At 34.1% G+C, this 24,352-nt stretch overlaps 2 protein-coding genes across 2 annotated transcripts; one reads left to right on the top strand and one right to left on the bottom strand.

Annotated features, from left to right (window-relative positions):
* Positions 1-198: 198 nt before the first annotated feature.
* On the bottom strand, positions 199-14,911 carry LOC126969694 (BRISC and BRCA1-A complex member 2-like). Its single transcript, XM_050815243.1, has 7 exons — positions 14,560-14,911; positions 14,185-14,483; positions 12,367-12,539; positions 10,484-10,606; positions 7,456-7,519; positions 4,801-4,954; positions 199-451 (listed from the first exon to the last, which is right to left on the bottom strand). Exons 1-7 carry the CDS (start codon positions 14,639-14,641, stop codon positions 252-254), a joined length of 1,095 nt encoding a protein of 364 aa, XP_050671200.1. The 5' UTR covers positions 14,642-14,911; the 3' UTR covers positions 199-251.
* Positions 14,912-15,685: 774 nt separating this feature from the next.
* Positions 15,686-23,987, top strand: LOC126969734 (uncharacterized). Its single transcript, XM_050815298.1, has 7 exons — positions 15,686-15,831; positions 15,913-16,010; positions 16,295-16,435; positions 16,507-16,684; positions 19,009-19,144; positions 20,205-20,434; positions 23,313-23,987. The coding sequence occupies exons 1-7, from the start codon at positions 15,747-15,749 to the stop codon at positions 23,423-23,425; spliced, it is 981 nt and encodes a 326-aa protein (XP_050671255.1). The 5' UTR covers positions 15,686-15,746; the 3' UTR covers positions 23,426-23,987.
* The last annotated feature ends 365 nt before the right edge of the window (positions 23,988-24,352 follow it).

Consider the following 24,352-nt stretch of genomic DNA (forward strand, 5'->3'; position numbering starts at 1 on the left):
TCAGCGAGCATTTTTTTTATTAAATTATATAGGTATCTGGCAATATAACGGTACCGCTCCTGTTGTTCCTCTAGTATTACCAGAGAAGATGGGCATCAGAGATCAGTTAAAAACAGGTCCTTCCAGCATTATCATTTGTCCTGCTAAACCATAAAAAATGGAAAGACTGCTATATAATATGGAAAATATAAGAAAACATTGTTTCAATAAGTAGATATTTATTGGTTGATAGTTAATATTATAACAAAATATTAGTTATCAATATTAAGCACTTGACTACTTGGTATAATACCCTTACATTCATTCTTAAATATTTCAATTTGCTGTTCAATGTATCCCTCAAAGTTATTGTACGGGCAGTTCGGTAAAACCTTTGATTTAGGTTTACCTTTGGTACTGTGATATACAGAACGTAGAGTCAATACTGGTGGCTTATCGGGAAAATGTATACCTGTAAATAAAATGGAATATTTAAGAGAAATGAAATTTATATATTGCGTCGAATACAGTCAGTAGGTATACATAGGTTTTAAATGTATTTTTTTCCCACCTTGATGAAAATTTTAGTCCCTGGTATGAGGGACAAAAGAGGCCGATTCTCTCCCGGCAAGACGACTTTTGTCCCTCGTACCAGGGTCTAAAAGCGAGCTTTTCATCCAGGAGTGAGGGAAACAAATCGTATAAACAAAACCCATGATTGTCCGTCCCGTCAATATTCCGCGGGTGAGAATGACCTACTTTTCTCCCTAGGTGCCTAATATACTATTGATATTCGACTAATTTAAATAAATAAATTTACTTAACATTAAAAAAAAGTCCATAACACTATCGAAATTTTTGTCAATTAATTATTTAAAAAGGAGTCCAGGAAATCGTTTTTTAATTCTAGTGGTATATGAGTGAATATTTTTAGTAGTGATGCTGAACGGATCTCTGTTTCTGCATTTGCGGATGTTCCGCGCGCTTTTTAACATTCGTCTCTGCTTGTTTCCGCTACTTTTATAACGGACATACAATAGGAAGTTTACGACGGCTGAGAGTTACCCACACCCGCTGAGAGTACGAGATACAGTCACATTTTCACAAAAAGCGATTACCTTTAAATAAAGATCCTCTTGTGTGGTGGATAGTAAATTCACACAAATACCGTAATCTTTTGCCATTAGTGCGTCATATTTGTCGGTACGCCCAGCAGCGTCGCCAGTGAGCAATTATTTCGCGGAGCTGGTCTTTTTTACGAAGAACACCGGAACAGATTGTTAGGTGCATAAGCGGCCAAATTACTTTTCATAAAATAAAACTTAGAACTACATAATTTTGAATATTAATAAAATGTTCAATTGCAAAGTTGCAATATTGTTTTCTATAGTAGATTTACAATATATCTATTTCTAATCTAGATTTGGTGTTTTTGATACTTAAAAAAGAAATATATTTGAAATAAGTTTTTTTTTCATATTATTTACACTTCCGTTTCTGCTAAAATTTACTTTTGACATCAAACAATTCGACGCGTGTTTCGCCTCTACACGAGGCATCCTCAGAGCGTGTTGTCTTGCCAAAAATATTTTGTTTAAAGACAAATATTGGCGGAATTAACACTAAAGAAAACTCAAATCATTTGTATAATTAACTGTATTCTTTAAAGTTTTTTTGGTCGTAAGTATTATAATTATCCCGAAAACGTGAATCTTATCTCTATCTGATATGCAAATATTTATGTATGTGTGGACTCAAGTTTCCCTAATTGCCGTATAAGGTAACTTGAAAGTGTATAATAAAAAAAAAATCAAACATGCGTAATATACTTTTCAAACGAGGGAATTGTTAAGATAAAATAAAATATTTTCTCTGGAACGTTTTGAATTTGAAATTATTAAGTAATTTTCGGTAAGTCGGTATTTTTTTGCAAGTTTGTGGCCGTATGCAGACTTTATTTTATAAAAAATTCAAGCTAATACCAATAATATATATAATAGTACAAGTAACCATATTAAAATAACGTGTGTTAATAATGAGACGTGAAAGTGAAAACTCCATCAAACTGAGGTTTTCTATATTAAATCAAATTGTTTGTTTTTTGTCGCGCGTGAAGGACAACATTTAAAAAAAAATAGTAATGGCGAATAAAGTAGGTAATAATATTTATCTACACCCATGCTTTAAACCCTCTAGTAAAGAATCTGAAACAGTTAGCTTATTGACAATATTAAAACACCCAATGCTCTAATAACCATTACATCATCCAAAAGAGTGTTGTAATGTTGTACTGAATTTCATAACAACACTCCTATTTTTTTTTCAATCCCTTCATGCTCAAAGAGATTTAACAGACAGCCACATTCTTATTGCTCGATGCGTGGTATCTCTAGAATAAAAAAAGAACATTTTCGTTAACGCGCGTTCCACACTATCGCGCGCAACGTCGCGCGCCGAAAACAAAAGTAGGTTATTCGAATCCCCGCCATTTTTCTTCGATATTTTTGTTGTTTTGTTTACAAAAATTGAGCGATTTATTTTAAACGCTGCAAAAGAATATAATATTCAAGTGAATTTTAATTATTGCTCTATGCAAAATGTAAATTACTACTAAAATAAATAATTCTTTCATTAATAGGTACTTAGTTTATTTGCTTATAATCAGTAATGGATGATATTCGGTTACTACTAGGACTTGCTGTTTTAATGTTAGCAGTAAGCTAACAATTTCTGAATCTTTTAGAGGATTCAAATTCTGGGTGTAGATAAAGTCTTGTATGCAACTGTTGATAATTAGGTATTAAAACACTCATGTGATACTATTATCACACTCGGCTTCGCCTCGTGAGATAAATACACATTCGTGATTTAATACCCCTTATTACACAACAGTTGCATAAATAACTATTACAACAGAATATATAAATATAATTATCTATTATTTACTCCCATGCCAATAATGAAACTTAGACAAATAGATTATCATATGGAATATTAATATGGGGAAACTGTAGTGAAATAAAAGATATATTTATTCAACAGAAAAAATGTATCAGAATTTTAGAAAATATTCAGCAGATGGATTCATGTAGACCATATTTTATTAAACACAAAATTTTAACCCTTACTTCAATTTACATCCTAGAAGCATGTAAATTTGTTAAAAAACATTCGGACTTATACTCAACACTACCAAATAACAAGCGAAATAATAGAAATTTAAACAAATTAAAAATTCCCGAAACAAGTATGTCATTAGTGTCATCGAGCCCTCACCACATGGCAATAAAAATTTATAATCACATCCCAAACGAAATAAAAAATAAAGAGAAGCCTTCTCTATTTAAAAGACATCTTAAAATTTTTTTAGTCTCAAAATGCTTCTACGATTTACCCGAATTTTTTAATTACAAGTGTGAGAATTAGTTACAATATAGTATAAGAATGTAAAAAATGTATAAGACTTATTTATTTTATGTATAACGTTGCTGTGCCCTTGCAGGGCGTCACATATTGTCTACCCATTAATGTACCAACCATCCTACTGTAAAATGTGACTTGCAATAAAATATTTTGATTTGAAACTAACCTAAAATAGTGTCAATATATGTAGAGGTGGGCGTTATAACACACAACACATTATATACATATTACAATATATTTTTACAACAGTATAACACATAATAAAATTTGCCACTAGACTGTTATAATATAAACAATTTCCATTAAATTTAATTACAGCGCCATCTATGCACACGAGCGGAAAAAGGCGCGTTTCTTTAATGAATTAAAATTTTGTAAATTTAATATTTTTAACAGATGTAACTTTTTGTAATTCGCTTTAGTAAGTGCTTATTCTTCAAAGTAATGTGGACACTTCGTATATCACAATAAAAGCTATTTTTACTTGCGACGAACAAATATAAAATTATAACACTGTTGTTTTAGATTGAAAAGTATTGTAAACACTCTTGCTATAAACATTAGAGCTATTTCTACTTGCGATGAGACGAAGATAAATGACATTTTGGATAAAACAACTTTCATTCATTATATTTCCAATGAGAATCATTATTTGCGAGTTTTTAAATTGACAAACTGCTAGTTGTGTTTCGAAAATTATTATTATCATTTTTAAAGTAAAATGTTTGTAAAAACTATAGTTTGAATAGTAAATTAAATGGATATGTGTATTATATTATTATATAGAGTTGTCGTTGTCGTCTTGAGTTGTTTTTATTTTTTTTTGTAAATAGACAAGTGTAGTGTAAAAATAAAAGTTTTTTGAATAATGTAAACACACGTTTAGTTAAAAGTTTCTTTAACTCATTATCGATAAGATTGTTCTGTGTAGGTACACAGGTAAAAAAAAAGCTTTCTAAAAAGCACAACAAAAAAAACCATCTACCTAGTACCTACTTAGTGTTAAAGTAATTATTCCTCTTCAAATATGTTATATTATAACACTAAATAACATCAAACCGCAACAACAACTATGTGCGTAAATAATTTCGATTAAAATTTATAACATTTAATATATAACAGTTTACAACAACAGTTAGAAAAATATAACACAACAGTATAATTCATTGAAAAATTATAACAGTTTAGCCCACCTCTGAATATAGGTCGGTCTGAGTCCGGACAGCGAAATAGGGATGCCAGATAGGTGATGCTACATGTGCGAGTGAGACCGAATCATTAGTGGCTATCATTTTGGATTCGTTTCTTTATTGGCACGGGTTATAATTTAACTCCCCAGCTCGCTAAAAGATTTCACTTCAAAAACAGTTTATATTAAGATTTTAGTAAAATGTTTACCAATATTAATTTGTAGTATCCAATGGAAATCATTGATTTCCAAAAGCAAGGCTGCACTGGTGGCGTCATGTTCTAAGACAGCTCCCTCGTACTTCACTATCAGCTGAGCAAGCAGCTCTCGTTTCAATTTGTCATTTCTGATTACATCCTGAATCTGTGTGGTAAATATACATTAATTATACTGATCACAATTATCATTTTATACACAGAGTCATGAATATACCCACTCTTTATACGGCTCGGCTGAGATGTGATTATATTTTAACATTTCAAACTTTTATCAAGTAATATTGATTGTAGTCAAATATTAGCTTTAATAAATTTTTCTATTCCTTGAATCTTGAGAAAGAACAACACTTACTTTTCAACTCAATTGTTTAAAACAGGTTTGTATCATCACTCTCCTATTTTTCGGCTCAGCGAAGCTACTAACAACCACATAAACTGGATTGATTTATATAATACTAGTTTACTATCTGTGGCCAGACACAAATTCAAATTCAAATATTTTTATTCAAAATAGGATCTGAAATCACTCATTGAAAGTCAAAAAAACCACCACCCATTCCAAAATGAATGCCTCAGGCCTGAGAAGAATGGGACTGAACACTAAAACCATGTTTGTTTATAATTAAAAAGTAAGATGTGTTGATTAGTTAGTTAAGTAAATATTGTATTAGTTTCATAGTTTTAATTTTGTAGGAAGCGTTCGCCCGTATATGATAAATAAATAAATTATTGCATGGTTTTGTGTTTTATTACATTTCCAAAATTAAGACGAAGACTGACTAGGATTGTAAACGCTACAACCGTAATAGTACAATAATTGTGTTAATCATGTGGCTAAGCTGCAAATGGGCATTTATTTTACTGGTTTTCTTTTGTTTATTCAAAATATACATATTAAATCGATTAATTGTTCGCTTTAAGTTTTAGAAAAATACTAATTCCATTAAATTCTTTAAAAAAAAGACAGTTGTTATCGCTGAAAATTCAGAGATCTTTAACTCCAAAGTTTATTTTTGGGAAGCAACTTCCAACATTTTTTATAGGAAATTTCAAATTATATATAAATATTCTTTTCGGTTAAAATTTTTCTTTTTGTAATGTATTTTTTGCGTCGGAATATTTTTATTGCGTTATGTTGAAATCGACAATCTAAGAAACCAATTTTTGTGGATATTGAGATTACAGCGCCTTAACATGAATTTTTTACATCTAGGTCGTGAACACGAAGTTAATTTCATGACTTATAACAATTTTGAAGCCAACGGATTAGGTTACTCAAGTGCTAATTTTTTATACTATAGCAAAAACAATAATAATAAAAATATTAACACACTTTTACACAAATTATCTTGCACCAAACTAGGCATAGCCTGTACTATGGGTACAAGACAACGATATTTTTAATACAATGTCCTTACTTAAGCATACATAAATATATATAAACATACATGACTCGGAAACAAACATCTATATTCATCATATAGACGATTGCACCCTCCGGGATTCGAACCCGGGACCTCTAGCTTAGTGAGGGTCACCAACCATTCGGCTATATGGGTTGTCATGTGTCTGTCGACTATACCAAAAGTCCTGCACCAACAAATCAAATAGAAATGGCGCCACAATATATATCTACGTTTTGCCACAAGAATGAATGATATCATCAAATTTTGATTATTGATACGACGGAATTGAAATGAATGTGAAAACAAAAGTGAGTAGCTTTGAAACTACTCGCTTGATTTTATTGAAACAAATCAGGTGTATTTCTAGGCATTTTTTTTTAAATAAGTGGGGACTAACGGGCAAGAGGCTCACGGGAAGGGGAGAGGTGAGGCAACCGCCCATGGACATCTGAAACAACAGGTGTGTCAAGAAATGCGTTGCCGGCCTTTAAGGTTGGAGTATGCTTTTTTCTTGACGGTCCCTAAGTCGTATCTGTTCGGGAAAACCGCAGCCGGTAATTGATTACACAAAGTGGCTGTGCGAGGCAAGAAATTTCTTACCAAAATGGGCGGTCGTGGAATGCCAGACGCTATGAGCAATACACTTATAAAGTTTCCATTGATTAGGCGGACAGAGTGATATTTCCCATTACAAAGGGTTATTGGGTTAGGTTGGTTACACAAAATTAAAGAAAATTCGTATAATAAATAGTGTTTTAAATGTGCATATTTCACTTTATTTTTGAATATTTGAAATCTGATGTTGAATGATCAAGTACCTACCATATTTTTTTAAAGAAAATATGGAACGAGACGAGCAGGATGTTCAGCTGATGGTAATTGATACGCCCTACCTATTACAATGGAGTGCCGGTTAGGATTCTTGAAAAACCCAAAAATTAGCGGCACTACAACTGCGCTCGTCACCTTGAGACTTAAGATGTTAAATCTCATTTGCCCAGTGATTTCACTAGCTACGGCGCCCTACAGACCGAAACGCAGTAATGCTTATACATTACTGCTTCACTTAATCATTTCTGTGCAAAAGAGCCTCCCACTGGATACCTCGTTTTTATTTGTTTAAAATAATGTACCTTATAGGTGTAGTTAGCATTAATCACTTTTTAAAATTTTAATAATTATTTATTTTATTTTGTGAACACTTAAAATTTAATGTATATATTAGTGCAATGTAAATCACCTTGCTATTCAGTAAATTTGTGACCATAGGGACATAATCCATAAGAACTCCTGCCTGTTGCATTCTGAAAAAAATATTTTGGTTATTAGTAATTATGTATTTTTGCTGAGAGTTAATAAATTGTGTAAAACTTATAGGATTAAGAGCCGGCACCTAATTATTGTAATAAGGCCTTTGTGGTATTAGGTACAAAGCTATTGTCAATTGCCTACTAAGCTAGAGGTCCCGGGTTCGAATCCCGGTAGGTGCAAGCATTTATATGATGAATATGGATGTTTGTTTCCGAGTAATGGATGTTTAAATGTATTTATGTATGTTTATATGAATTTATGTATGTTTAAGTATATTGTATTAAATATATCATTGTCTTGTAACCCATAACACAGGCTATATATGCATAACTTGGGGCAAGATAATTTGTGTAAAAAGTGTGTCAATATTATAATCGCAAGGCCCCTGTCCAATATCTACTTTTTAAGAATTACAATTTAATAATATCAGCTCAATCCATCATCATCAATCCAAGCCAATCGAAAGACCTATGCATGGCATTGAAACAGAAAACCTTTGAGGCATGTGTTCCTCCATGTTTGACTTACGGATGCGAAACATGGGCACTGACCAAATCTCTAACGGCCGTTCCCAATATTCAATCTATCTCTTACTTGAGATAAAAATCGTAACTATCGTTGACTTTTCTGTCCCAATAAACTTATCGACGGTAACTCACCTTATCCGTACACGCTGTCTGTCAATGGAACGACGTATAGCTTACCAGCGATAGAAGTTTGTACGGAAATTGCAATTCACGCGTCCCAATATAAGGTGATAAGAATGACTTATCAGGTATATTGGGACAGCTTCAGCTAATTACTGACAGTAGAAGATAGTAATTTATCTCGACCTGTAGATAGTATATTGGGAACGGCCGTAAGAGAAACATTAGCCAAATGTCAAAGGGCAATGGAGAGAAGAAGCATAATGAAAAGAAGGGATAGAGTAAGAAACATTGTTCTCCGACCAGAAACGAAACTCACCGACAGAATGGAAAGAATAGAGACCTACAGCAGTGGAGGTGGGTAGGATGATGCGAGACACAAAAAGATAATGGAGCCCAGCAGTGACGGAATGGTATCCAAGTGATGGTAGGCGAAGCCGAGGTAGGCAGTTTACTAGATATGAGGATGATATAAAGTTAACAGCGGGTCCTTACTAGAGGGGAGTTACTCGTAACAGGAAACAATGGAAATCGAAAGTTTTATTTATTTAATTAAAATGCGTTACATGCGACTTATGCGACAAAATTGTAATACTAAATAATTATTACATGCACCTCGTAATAAGGCATAGCAATGAACGACAGAGGGGCAGACATTCAAATATTTTTTTCCTCTAAATATTCATTAATAGAATAGGAACTTTTTCCAAAAAGTAACTTTTTCAAAGAGCTTATAAATTTTTTAATATTGGTTTCGGCTGTTAAGTTACCTGAGTTAAGTTAGGAGGCCTATCTATGCCAAGACGTATGCTGAAATTAGAAGTATTTTATAAACTTCATTTTAGTTTGGGAATAAATGGGCTTATTATATATCAGCCCAAAAGCTACGGTTGTTTGTTCGGCATGTTTAGTGAAATTCTATTATATTTATTATCTACAATTTAAAATTAACTTAAGTATTACTTGCCTACTGGCATGAAGTTAAAAAACACAGATTTTGTCGCACTCTGTGTAGCGAGCCTAAAGTAAGCTCATTGTTCACCCGACTTTGTTTTGGTGGTCATTATTCTTATTACAGTACCCCTTCTCACAAACAGGTACCGGTATTTAATATTGGTTTAAGTTGCTTGAAAGGCTAGTTGCAATGCTCAGGCACTGGTGGGCAAAAGATACTATAGAGGCCGAAAAGAGTCATAGTACGTGGGTTACACTGAAAATGAACTGGCCATTTAGAAACATTGCTAATGAAAACTTTTTCTTAATTTCAATTTTAGAACTCTTTGGTAACTTAATGTAGTATATTGCATTCATTTGTTTTTAAGAATTGGCGGCAAATCTAAAACTCTTGTTACACGTGAAAATGAACCTAACGCGAGAAAATTTTCGGTCAATGATTTATTATGACTTTTGTTGTGGGCTTACACAACAACAAAGCTATGATAGGCTGCGATTAGCATTTCTTAATGAATCCCCATCTCTGACCACTATTTACAATTGGTTTAACGAGTTTAAGCGTGGACGTAGCAATCTCAATGATGATCCGCGTCCGTTAACAGCGACTACTGAAGATAACATCAGTGCTGTGCGACGGATGACAGAGGAAGATAAGAGAGTGACCTATCAGCAGATACGGGCAAGCCTAGGTATTGGTATGAGTCAAGTTCAAAAAATATTACACGAACATTTATTAGTCAGGAAGCTTTCTACCAGATGGATACTTTTACCGACGACCAGAAACACCTTCGCATGGACTGGTATCGCTAAATGTTAGATAAGTTCAACGGCGATGACTCAAATGCTGTATTTGACATCGTCACAGGTGATGAAAGCTGGATATATTGCTACGAACCCGAAACCAAAAGACATTCAGCTCAGTGGGTGTATCTGGCCAACTAAGGTAAAGAAAGGAAGAAGTCAAGGAAAAAAGTTGATTGCCTCATTCTTTGTTCGGAAAGGTCATTTCGCGACAGTTGTGCTAGAAGATGGAAGGACAGTTAAGGACAGGTAACCCAGTAATGTTTACAGATTACAAATAGGCACCGTTGTGGACCCATAATCTAGCCGGCTTCCTGTGCAAAGGAGCCTCCCACTGGTATTAGGCCTGGCATTAAATTTCATAGGCCAAAATCTATCTTAAAACAAAACTGTCATTTGACATGTTTTAACTTCTCACTGTAATCACTGTTCGTAAATCTCAATTTTATTCTTTTCGTTAATTTTTGGTAGTGTTCCAAAAACCATTAAAAATCAATATTATGTATACACAATAATATTAAGGTAAAAAATGTTAAAAGCATATAAAATACTTACAAAGGTAATGTTATGTTGCCTAATACTTTGGATAGAAAAGGTGACAAAATAAGTTCTGCATTCGTTGAATTGGGGTACCTAACAAGCAGTAGTGCTGTGTCTATTCCAGGATTTATTTCTGTTCTGAAACAATAATTTAACAAACTTAAGACCAATTGACAGAAGTGAAAGTACCTTCGAAATTTATTGCAGTCAAAATACAACACATCTAATATATAAAATTCTCATGTCAAGGTGTGCGGGACCGAACTCCTCCGAAACGGCTTGACTGATTCTCATGAAATTTTGAGTGCATATTAGGTAGGTCTGAGAATTGGACAACATCTATTTTTTATCCCCCTAAATGTTAAGGGTGGTCCACACAACTTTTTTCTTCGATTTTTTTGACATTTTTTAAATTTGTTTGATTATGAGTCAGAATTATAAAATATATACAACTTCAAATTTTCACCCATCTACGATCAACAGTTACTTTTGTATCGCAATTTTAATATCGGCAATACAACGCTTGCTGGATCAGCTAGTAATAATATATAAAGCATATTGAGTGTGCTGTATGAATAAACATTTTTTGCACAAAAAACTTCTGAGAAAGGAATAATTAACCTTAATACATTGGCAACCGACCAGTAAAAAAAGAAGGACTCCGCGCCGTCATATTAGCAAGTGAAGCACCTTTACACTGGTGTGCGTGCGGTTACGGGCGAAACCAGTAACATAATTTTTAAAATATTTTATTGTCACACAATCTGATCTGTCACAGACGATGGCAAATCTCATAAGGGCGGCCGATCGGCTTGTATTCGTTGTGTTCACGCGTGGGGCTATGTATTTACACGTCAACCGACTTGTTTTGGTGCATCACGGTTATGTAAGCTGACATGGAGTCCTTTTTTTACACATCCGTGTTGGCAGGTCGAGATTTTCTTTTTAGTCTTGAGTATTTTTTTATATTTATATAAATAAATATTTATGTATGTATGCCATATTACATTGTCAGAATATCACTTATTGGTCCTCAGAATAAATAAAATAATACCATGTTTGTCATAACTTTCCATTTGTCTGTCTGTATCTAGAATGTATGGTATTTAGGTATGACTGCTTTATAAACAGATATTTGCATAGCTCTTGTGTTATATAAATTATTTGAATCTTTATAAATTATAAGTAAATTAAGAAGTTGCATAAGATTTTAACAATAACAATGTAATTATCATACACATAAAAGCAATTGTCGGGGACCCAGTACTCTGTGAACGGCTGGATCACTTGGCGTTGCGTAGAGACGTCGCTTCATTGTGTGTCTTCTACCGCATTTATCACGGGGAGTGTTCCGAAGAGCTGTTCAACCTGATTCCTGCCGCCGAATTTCACCTTCGCACGACACGCCACAAGTTAGGATATCATCCCCACCATCTGGATGTGTGGCGGTCCTCCACAGTGCGGTTTTCAAGGAGCTTTCTTCCTCGTACCACGAAACTGTGGAATGAGCTTCCTTGTGCGGTGTTTCCGGGACGATACGAAATGGGTACCTTCAAGAAAAGCGCGTACACCTTCCTTAAAGGCCGGCAACGCTCTTGTGATTCCTCTGGTGTTGCAGGAGAGTGTGGGCGGCGGTGATCACTTAACACCAGGTGACCCGTACGCTCGTTTGTCCTCCTATTCCATAAAAAAAAAAAAGCAATAAATACTTTTTAAGTATAAAAGTGATAAAAAATATATATAACAGCACTAGCTTTTGATAATAATGATCTGATTAGATCATTACCATACTATATATTATTACATACTATAACATATTAGATCTTTCATACTTTCTACAACTTTTTTAAAACTAACATAAATATATTTAAGATTTATTAAAAATATTATTAAATTACCCTTCATTGTACAAATCTGGCAGTTTTGATGTTTGCACTTTGAGTTTAATTAAGAATTGTATTAAATTTCCACCAACCCAGACTTCCACATCATGTTCTGTAGTCAGTATATTGCCTAGTAATGCATTATATTCAAATGTGGCACGGGAATCTTCATCATTTAATTTTTGCATCTACAAAAGAGACAAGAATTAAAAAATTAAATTAATTAACTGTGATTAAATTAATATGACAGTGGATTATCCAAACCTCAGCCTGCATTACAATTAAATAATCAAAGTACCTTTGCCCTGAACTTTCCCCAGGGTGTAAAAAGAATAGGGGAGTCCCAGGCCCATGGGTGTCGTAAGAGGCGACTAGGGGCAAGGGTTTTGTAGAAGTGGGAGTATCACGCTGTCGTCTTATCACGTCAGCACTATCGGGCCAGACTCGTCCGGGTTAATTACCACACTCGCACAGAACACCGGCGTGAAGTAGCGGCAAAGTGCCGCTATGTTTCGCATAGGTTAGTGAGGACCGGAGGCCATCCCTTCCCCATCCCCCTCCCCCCAACAAAATATGAGAGTGGTTTTAAAAAAGAAATTACCCCAGGGGGCTACCGGCTCTAACAGAGTCGCAGAATCCCTCCCCGAGCACTCTCACTCGGGCTGCCCTTCGTATTCTGGGGAGGGCACAGAACCGCGCATGACGGAGGACAAACGAGGCAGTAACACCACGGCACCCCATTCCACGCTCAACGTGGACTTTTACAATATCAGGGGATTTCACTCCGATTTAAACGCCGTCAACCACCAGCTTGAGACGGCGCAGCCGGCCTTGTGTTCCCTTACGGAGACGCAGATATCTCGACCTAGCGATACGTCATATTGACACGGCAATTGATTAATACGGCAATTGACGACGTGCTTGCACAGATCCCCGCCGCTGTAATTGTAGTCTTGTGTGATTTCAACGGGCATAATGCCGAATGGCTTGGATCACGCACCACAGACTACGCAGGGCGATCTGTGCATAATTTTGCATTGGCGTATGGTCTGTCCCAATTGGTTGAGTCGCCAACGCGGCTCCCTGATGTGGATAGCCACATGCCGTCCTTATTAGATCTTCTGCTGACTACACATTCCAATGGTTACCAGGTCTTTGTCGACGCCCCTCTCGGAACGTCCGACCATTGCCTGGTCAGAAGTGTAGTGCCCATCCAACGCCGCAGACCACCAGCAACCCACCGCGTTTGGCACTATAAGTCAGCAGATTGGGATAGGTTGCGTTCCTTTTTTGCATCCTACCCTTGGGGCAAGGTTTGTTTCCCTTCGGATGATCCAAGTGCCTGCCCGGTGCAGTAGCCGATGTGATACTACAGGACATGGATCTTTTTATATCAAGCTCTGTAGTACAGATCTGTGGCAGATCACAGATCTGGTTCGATGTGTCAGTTAAAGCAGCATCTGACTGCAAAAAACAGGCATATCGAACTTGGGTTGCGGCTCTTGTCACAAACTTGTGCTTGTAAAACAAGCACTCTTCTAGTCTAGTAAAAAATGGTATGGTGCTGAATACCACAGAACAGAACTAAATATTCATCAAGGTTAATAATGTTATATTTTTATCTATTTTTTATTCCATAATCATAAAGTAATAATAAAATAATTATGTTACCATTCTAGATTAAATGTTTGTATGAAAATATACACAAAATCACTTTTCAGATTATATTTATATATATCTAAAATCAATATAATTATCAACAGTTGGTCTAGTAAATTGAGTTCATACTGAATTAATTAATTCCACTCAAATATTCAATTATATTAATGTTACCTGGTAAGTTTTGTAAAGCTTTATTAGTTCTGAAATAACATCACATAGAGCCTTTGGATCACTTGCATTCCAGTTACATAAACTAGGCAACTCTTTAACAAGGATATCTTCATTGGCATTACTCATAAAATTTTCATCGTCAAATCGAAAATCAGGAGGAAACCAAGGTGTATTTGGGTCAAATATAACTTCCCATTTAAGCTTTTTTGAACAGTACGGCAGCACTAAGCGTAATTGACAGTCGATTCCCTCAAAGCTGCCGGAAATTCTTTCTAACTCTACTTTTGCCTTGGAGAGACCTGAAATAAAATAAGGTATAAGTATCTAGGTAAGCAAATATGATGACTCATTCATTAAAGGAGATTGTCAACTTACCAAGCTCCAAATCTTGATATAAACATTGTAAATACGGTCGGAATACAGGAGTAATTTCACTAATAATCGTAGAGTTTTCCATACTTACGAGTTACAAGTATGATAATATCTAGTGAAAGTTATTCTATGAAAATAATTCTATTAAATAAAAGTGTTCTTAGCTTAGATATTCTATTCAGTATGCACACATGGTTGTAGTTGTTTCGTTAATTATTCTGCTGTTTAGACTTTAGATATTTGGTACACATACTATTACATTAATTAAAAATAATGACAAAACAATAATTCTCAATATAATTATCTAATTCAATAAACTTAAGTACCTACTCTGTACCTATTAGTAAATAGTATAACAAACAAAGAGGATGTAAATAGTAAATTCGGCTACTACTAGAATAATCAAAGATAAAGAACAACTTTCAAGAGATGGGAGTGCCATAGAAAATTATGAGAATAAATGAGATTCGTCGCTTGTATGAAATGCGTACTATATCTTGATACCAACATAATCACCTAATGACGTAACAGAAGAGCTGCCAATATAGTAAAAGGGATTCAAACCAAAATTTTTATCGATAATTAACTATACCATACAAATATGTATATTCTTATATTGACAGTTACATTAATAATACAAACGTGATCTATTTTTAAGCATTAAAGTTCCCTTTGTAAATTTTAAGATGGACCGAAGCCAAGTTTAACTAGGGATACGTTTTAGTTACTCAAACCTAACGAAACAAAAGAGTCGAATATATGTTAGAGCGAGACAGCGTTTGCCGCCATTCTTAGTAGTACGCGTTTCATACATTTTCAAGTCTAATAGATAGTTTGCACCAGGCTGATAATAATTAATATTATTTTATAATAATAAACTTGAATCTTATAATAACTGAATTATTTTAAATAATTTGTTCTTGCGGATAGGTTCTAACGGTCTTGAGTTTAGAGTCTAGTGCTTATAATTATCATGTTTGACTCGAATGACAGTTCTAGGAAGTACAGCCAGAAAGAAAAACTCAACAAAAGCAGTCTAAATGCCGTAGGTATGTACTTCTGGATATACTCTGTAATATTTTAATCTACTATCAGTCAGTACTTTACTCTTCGGTATATAACTACTCTAAAGTCTAAACCCAAAAAAAACGAGCTGAAAATTATTCCGTATTTTGTAAAGGAACAAAGTAATGAAAGATATGAATTCGACGGTTAAAAGTAATATTTCTGAAATCACGAAATTGGCACGAAAATTTAATTGTTTTTATTTATCCGGTTTGTATAATATTCTTCTTGTTTTATAGAAAAAATGTCCATGATATCGATTGTTGTGTTGTTGTTATTGTTTTGTTAAAGGTCTCCATCAAGGAACATGTAAACCGTTTCTCGTAGCCGGTCATCAAGTGGGCCTTATTCGTCCCGATGTATTGAAACATTTGAAGAGATTTCCGGAGGTATGTGTATGTAGATAATGTCCCGGTGGATGAATGTACCACAGCATCAAAACTATTGAATTGACCATTATATCATAAGTAAACATTACAGTTATTATTAATATCGTGTAAATACATTTAAAGCATGTTAAAATATTATATGTTTTGTTATTCTAACAACTGTTATGGTTATTACATACAAATTATCTTACACGAACAATTTTCTTAATTTTTTTGCATGGGTAAACCATTCTTGTGTGGATGGTTTTGAATTACGAAATTTTGTCACTTAACTTTGTTTCAAGGTATTTAGGGTCACTGGAAAGTACGTAGAATTAAATCCAGCATTCAGAGATTACAGAGAAAGGACTACAAGAATTGCAGAAATATTACAATTTTTAAGGAAAGAAAATGAAATATGTGCTCTAAAAGGATGGAGAGATGAGGTAGTTAAAAGATCATACTAACTCTGGCCTATATTTAATATTTAATGCATAAGCTTATATAAACTTTTTAGTGTTTTGAAGTGAGCACACCCTTTTGCCATGAAAGCCTAATGGAGATGGATAGAAGTGCTATATGTTTATTTGGTATAAGAAACTATGGTGTAAGCATAAATGGATATCTCTTCCATCCCACTAAAGGCCTCTGTATTTGGCTGCAACAGAGGAGCTTCACAAAACAGACATGGCCTGGTGAGAATACAATTTTGTACAAATATTTATATATTCAGTTACTTCTCTTTCTGAGGGGAAAACAGAGATTAATCCATCATTTGCCACATGTATAAGTGTTTGTATTGTATTATTACCACATTTAAAAACTCTATCTAGATCTTGTGGTACAACAATATGACCTTTAATCTAGTATATATTTTATCAATTAAATGGGGAAAGTACACCTATTTTGATCTTACCCAACATGTCCATCTACATTTTTCTTTTAACCAGTTTGTTCAGTCAGTCAGTCTTTGATCCATCCTGTCTACATGATGATACAACCTCAACATTTCCTTCCCAATTACGTAACAATCTCTACTTATCCCCTATTTCATGTTAACTTTTAATATATTATATACATTGTGGACATTCTATGTTATAGGTAATCATGATATATTATACTTATCCCGAATTTTGATCCAGCTCCAAGGATAAGTGTTACAGCATGCTATAAGTATATCATATTGTATCTGTAATATTTAAAATGTTTGAGATCCATTTTAACAAAAGTTGGACATATGCTTAAGTATGCATTACTTATTCATGAGTATGGTATGGTATAGGGGCTCATGTTTCCGCAATTAGACCACTAGCATGGGTCCATTTTGCGTGCAGTAATGGCCAGTTACTCCAACCAGCCCAGCTCCTTCCAGAAGTTCAGAACATTCCTGGGGTGTTCGCATACTTCCTGGAGCGACCTCGTATTGGTTAAGGTTTTTGCCCGTTGGTTGGCCACCCCCGCACATTTCAGGATTACGCGAGCGACCGTTTCGGCCATGAATATGATACATAATATTATGAAAATAAAACAAGTTTTGGTGACTTATAAACATAAATTATATCTTACTTTTGTAGTACAACTTCTTCATAATTCTGTAAGATATTGTATGTTTATGTTGTACTCTCCTATCAATATTTAGAGTTATATTAAAATAATACAAAGTTGGCATTATAAGTAAGGGGCACCACCAGTGACAAAAAATATTGTAATATTCATAACCTGACCTGAATGGTCATCCTTGCCTGGATTTCTAACTGCTGTGTTCATGTTGTATGTTCATTAATTAAGCAAAATAACATCAAACTTTTACATACATGTACATTGTGTGTGTCTTGTTTGTAAATAACCAATTTCTTAGTTTCTAACCTTGACCTTGTTTGTTCATTAGGCCCTCTTAATAAAGCATAGATTAATTTAACACTCAACATTGGAGAAATTTATAAGGAAACACTAAAAACCCAAACAAGTGATAAATTGAATATTTACATACTTACTTAATTTTACAGTTACGGGATATCCATGGTGATAACTTTTGATCTCCCTTATCTCAATATATTATGAGATAGTGTTTGGCTTATTACAACATGTTTGAAAGTTTTGTTTGTTATTATTATAAACTTTTGCCTTAAATATATTATGGAAGCTTGATCTTACCTTATCACTTTCTTTGGAATTGGTCTTTTTTAGATTTAAACTGTTCCAAATTTAAGTATTCATTAGTATACAGGGTGTAAAACCACAACATCCTATAAATACAACTGGACCATGATTCTGAATGTAATGAAAAATTGTGGTGCAGATTATTTTTATTATCTTATAATAAAAAACAATGCAATACATTTTTTAATCATAACAATCTAATTATCTTTATCCCTTAAAATTATAAAAATCGAAAAGGCCAAAAAGTATTTCGTTGCAATAGCTGACAGTATTAAAAATGTTATACAAGTGCCATTGACTCTATTAGTACTGTACATTGCATTACAATGCTGGCTAGAAAAGTATACAAAATTTCTTGCTAAAATGCCAATAGCTATTAAGTGATTGCACCTGGTAAAGTGGTCTCCATGTTGCAGCGTCTTCGTGAGAGCAGAAACAGCATCCTAAAGATGATTGCTGCCAGAGCTGACTGTTCCTTCCAGAAACACTGGATACAGTTAGCTCTAGGTTTATAAATATATTTCACTAATAGTACTAACGTAGTACATAAGAAATATTGTTACTAATACATTTACTAATATATATGGAGATGTCTCTGAATTAAATAAATATTTGGAACCAGCCATTTTTTATTCACTATTCAATATTTAGAGATTATTTATCAATGAAATTTTAATGAGCCATGAGAGTAAAAGTAACTCAATACAAATTTATCAAAAACCACATACCAATACAAGTTATACTATAACATTGTGAGTTCAAAAATTATGCATATTAGATATCCCGTAAGTGACTATTTCAGTGCAATGAATACCCATGAATGTTTAAAACAGTGTTATTCTCAATATTATGTTACCAGGTAAATGGGATTGTTTTGTCAGTGGCGGTTTAGCTGTAGGTTATGGTATACTTGAGACTGCTATTAAAGAAGTAGCTGAAGAAGCATCTGTTGTGGGTGATTTGGCAAAAAAACTAGTTCCAGCTGGATGTGTCAGGTATATTGTCCAATTAAAAATTAAATAATAATATTAAAAGAGCAAATAGTAGCAACAGATCCTCTACAGCACCATTTCCCATTAGCCGGGTCGCGACCCGAAATGGGCCATCAAAATAGACTGAAGGATAAAACCTTCATCATTAAGCGAACTTAAAAAATAAGCAATAGCTCCATACTTCACACTAAAATTTAGTGACTATAGTGATACTTATTTATTATATGTAACGGATGATGATTATTTTACCTAATGAAACCAGCTGGGGTTTTAAAATATATAAACTATAAAGTGGGTCAAGAACCGAAATTACCGGGCCATGGAAGAAAAATATTTGGGAAACACTGCTGTAGAGTGTTAATGAATATCACTATATTCTGTGTGTGTGTGGTATTAGTACCACTGTACTAATACCACACACACACAGTTTTGGTTTGAATGTGCCATTATTAGTAGCATATGAGACTTTCTATTTTAAAGTGTTGTGATTAATGTAACATTGGTTGTGGTTTTGTAATATGCTACGATTCCAGTTGTATTTTCACTATTATGTGCTTAACAATGAATATTAGGCAGACCATCAGCTTATTCAGTCACTATAGGAATGCTTATAAGAAACATTAAATAAAATGAAGCAAGGCAATATAATATTTAAAATATGCCTTTTTACAACAATAATTATGTGAAATATTTTAAATTGTAATGTCAGTCATTTGAATCGATGAAGATGGCAATAAACTAGCATATGGTGGGATCATTCCAGCCTAAACTATCTTTCTATCAAAGGAATTGATTGAGCCTGTCGCTCATGTGAGTGTACATTTGTACACACTCCTTTCCCACTGTAGTAAGTAGTAACACCAGGCATAAAAGATTTTTTAGAGGAGGATCCTGATGAAAAATTATCTTGTTTGTGATGTGTGGAATTTTTGCGATGTGGATCAGGTCAAATAGTTCTTCGGAATACTATCTGTGATAAACACCATGGAAAAAAAATTATGTGTATATAGTCAATAACAAATGGATTGTCAACATGCATCTAATATTAATGCATTTATTACAGCTTTTATTTTGAAAGTGAAAGAGGACTGTTTCCTAACACTGAATATGTGTATGACCTTGAGCTTCCAATGGAGTTTAAGCCGGAAAATGCTGATGGTGAAGTGGAGACATTTGAATTACTCACAGCAGCGGAATGTGTACAACGGGCACTATCTCCCCAGTTTAAGACAACTAGTGCGCCTGTTTTATTAGATTTTCTGATTAGGAGAGGTTACATCAATCCAGAAAATGGTAAATATTGTTTTTGTGTTATTTATTTATACTATATTTAGTGTTAAAATTACATTGAAAAAGGTAGCTCGAGATAAAAATTAGATTTTGAAAACTGAAGCCAATGTATCTGCTTTAAATATTTATCTAGAGAGCTTTTAGCTACAAAGATGACCAAATACTCATCAAGGCAACTACCATAAACCTTGATCGCCACCTCCACCATAAGCCTGCATATTTACGAAAAACAGTGGATCAGAAATTCACAAGAAAAAACAAATGACCAAATTTTGTATCAAATGTAGATGAATCAGACATCAACTTTTCTCAATTTAACCTTTTTTTTTATGGACGAGAGGACAAAAAAGCATACTGGTCAACACCACCCACATTCTCTAGCAACACCAGAGGAATTATAAGAGTGCTTCCGGCCCTTTAAAAAATCGTCCTGGAAACACCGTACAACAAAGCTCATTCCACATGTTTATAGTACATGGAATGTTTGTTTGGAAGAAATTTCCATGAAAACTTCACTGTGCTCCGGGGCAGAAATCATGTTCAGAATCAAACCTCATGACATGATATACATGACCATGACATAACTCCATAAAAAGGTTCTTGCGAGTAATTAATTATGTATATCAACAACACCATGTAATGCCATAGTAAGAATAGGGTACTACCCTATTCTTGGTAAGTATCTCAAGTCATTATGATCCACAAACCGGGCAAAACCTATGCACCAGATTACATCATAAAGGCCAAAAAAGCCTTCTGCCGATAATGTCTTAAGTTATGGAAAAGTGAAAATGCTAAAGGTTTTCAGGGGACAATGAATTATCCCACCTCATCAGTAAAATTTTCAGAAGGAACACGCTGTTTCAAATATGTTCATAGAGTGTGCAGATATTGCTCTCAAGCTTTTCTCAACAAAAAGCATGCCTCTGACAGAGGCTGACATTAAGGTTTAATATATAAAATTAAGAGATTACTACCTCACACATTACTGAGTTCTGAAACCAAACTTAGAATATTCCTTTGAAATAAATCAAGTTTATACATGATTTTGTAAAATATGTCTGCATTGTATTTTGGTGTTGTTAATTACCATCAGTCGCTACACGACGAGGGCGGCACTGAAAATTTCGGGAATCAAGGAAGTGACACAACATTACTATTTAAAAATGTATTTATTGCTTTTCGAAGTATTCTCCTCGAAATTTGACACATTTTTCCATACGATGGAACCAATCATTGAAGCAACCATTCCATTCGGAAGTTGGGGTCTCCAAAATGGCCGTTTTGTAGGCGTCCACAGCTTCTTCAGGTGATGAAAATCTCTGACCACGCAATTTATTATTTATTTTAGGGAAAGTATAGAAATCATTAGGGCTTAGGTCGGGGCTGTTCGGCGGATGGTCTAATAATTCTATGTTTTCTTGCTCTAAAAACTCTTTTGTTCTGTGCGCAGTGTGAGAACTCGCATTGTCATGATGGAGGATGATGCGGCGGTTGCAGTTCTCTTTACGGAGTTCAGAAACGACCCGTGGCAAACAAATGCCAGCATACCATTCTGCATTAACCGTACTTTGTCCCTCAAGAGGAATAGTCGCAACATGGCCGGTTTTGGAGACAGACGTGGCCACCATTTTTTTTTGCAACACTCCGTGAACGAAAAATTTTTGTTGGATTTAACTCATTTTCGAACACCCAAACTCGTGACTGGTTTTTTATTTCGGGTTCGTACGCGTATATCAAAAATTCGTCATCTGATACGATGTTGTATACAGCATTTGAGGATCCTGCGTGGAATCTTTCGAGAGTTCTGACGCAACAAGTAACGCGAGCCGCTTTTTTCTCTTCACAGAGCAAATGCGGTATCCATCGGGAAAACACCATTTTTGCACCTAATTGTTCATGCAAGATTATTTTTATTTGACTCATGCCAATGGCTAAAGTTGCCTGAATTTCACGGTATATCACATGTCGATCTTCCTCAATCAGCTTACGCACAGCATCACCGTTTTCTTTGGTGACTGCAGTTTTTGGACGACCTTGACGGGGATCATCACTGAGCTTGACACGTCCACGTTGAAATTCAGCAAACCAGCGATAAATTGTGATTTTGAATGGGGCTTCATCACCAAATGCAGAAATCATCCGGTCAACACACTGTTTTTGTGTTAAACCACTTCGAAGGTCATAATAAATCATCGCTCTAGAATTTTCTCGAGTCAATTCCATTTTCTCAACGACTAAAGAAGTTTGAAAAGACCGAGAATCTTTTTTTAAATAAATAAATGGTATTCGATTTTAAAACCCAAGGAGTTTTCAATTAAAAAGATTTTAATATGACACAGGAACAGTGGAAATATTCCATTTCCGATACTGTTAGTGCAGCCTATGTATAATCAATTGTGTTGTAATGGAGGTGGCGATATTGAAGATTGGGGCCACTGCCCTATATTCAATAGTTAGGGCAACATTAGCCCTTTTCAGTCTATCAACCTTGCTCGGTTGGACTGACATTTTGGCAAGAGGATTTGGTTGGGTAAAACAAGGCAATGAGCTATTTGTGATTTCAAGTTACGAATGGATCTCCTTGTTTCGAGCGTATCAGGGAACTCTTGCGATCAATCAATATTGTGTTGAGGTCAGAGCGCCAGTACGTAGGTTCTGAAGTTAAAATGGCCAAGAGCTATATACCTATATAGGGTTTCTGCTTCAAAAAGTGACACAAAAGTGCTAAATATTATATTCCAATAATTATCAAATAGGTATGTGAGAGGAAATGTTTACTTACTTTTAATTAACACACATCTAATTTACCATCTAGACAGACATAATATGATGCAGAATGTTGTGACAACTTAATTAAATCTATTTTTGTTTCTTACAGAGCCAAATTACCGACACATTGTCGAGTTACTTCATGTCCCATTGCAGACCATTTATAATTGGTCTCATTCCAAACTCACCCTCAATGGCGAAGGAGAACAATTACAGTGTTAACTTCCATCGTGTACTTATAATTAAATTTGTGATTATTTTCATTTAATGAACTATTTAAAAATTAGTTATTTCGTGTATTATATATTTATAATTAAAATGATATTAAAAGCATCAGTATAAAATTGGTGTAATTATATTTAATGGTCTATAAAGATTAATGTTTGGTATGTACCTATCAATTGTTGTTTAAACCGTGTACGTTTTATTCTTCCAGAAATTACTGTCTTCTTGTAATAACTTCCGTTTTTTGCCCCAAATGTAAGACCAAATACTTCGTATTAAATTAATGTTTTAGAGTTCAAGATAGTTTAGCTAGGGTCGTTTAATTATTTCTGTGATACTTTACCAATTCGGTATAAGATTATGATTGTATTACTTATAAAAGACAAAATAACACACTTGTAATGGTGATAATTTTTACTTTAGTCAAACATATGGATGTTATGTTTGTTACTGGGTTAATTAATGTATGGTATTCTAATTAATTGAATTAAACTCATCACAACTATGTTTTGTTAAATTATATTTTTTTTTTGGTTTTTGAGTTGTTATCATTTAAACAAAATATCTGTGTAACTTTTGAAGAAATGTCCTAATTGATACATACTTTTAAATAGATTCCTTAAAGATTTGCACTTGTTCCATCTCTATTTATGTTTTTATTCTACTTTCACTAGAATACATCCACTTACTTCTTAAACATGTAAGTTGTTGGGAACATATTTGATAATTTTAAGCTCAGTCTAAATTAAAAGTCGCCAAACCAAATCTTTTCAGTCTTTACAGTGTATTAAATAATAAAATCAGTATTCCTCATAGTTTCCACATTATTTTTGTTTTGTTGGTGAACTGTGTTTAGTTACATAAGACTTCTGAATGAAACTGTTGAATATTACTTTCAGTATTTGAAAATGGCCTATGTGCTTC

Source organism: Leptidea sinapis, chromosome 1 (genome assembly GCF_905404315.1).
Source record: "Leptidea sinapis chromosome 1, ilLepSina1.1, whole genome shotgun sequence".
In the NCBI taxonomy this organism is placed as follows: domain Eukaryota; kingdom Metazoa; phylum Arthropoda; class Insecta; order Lepidoptera; family Pieridae; genus Leptidea; species Leptidea sinapis.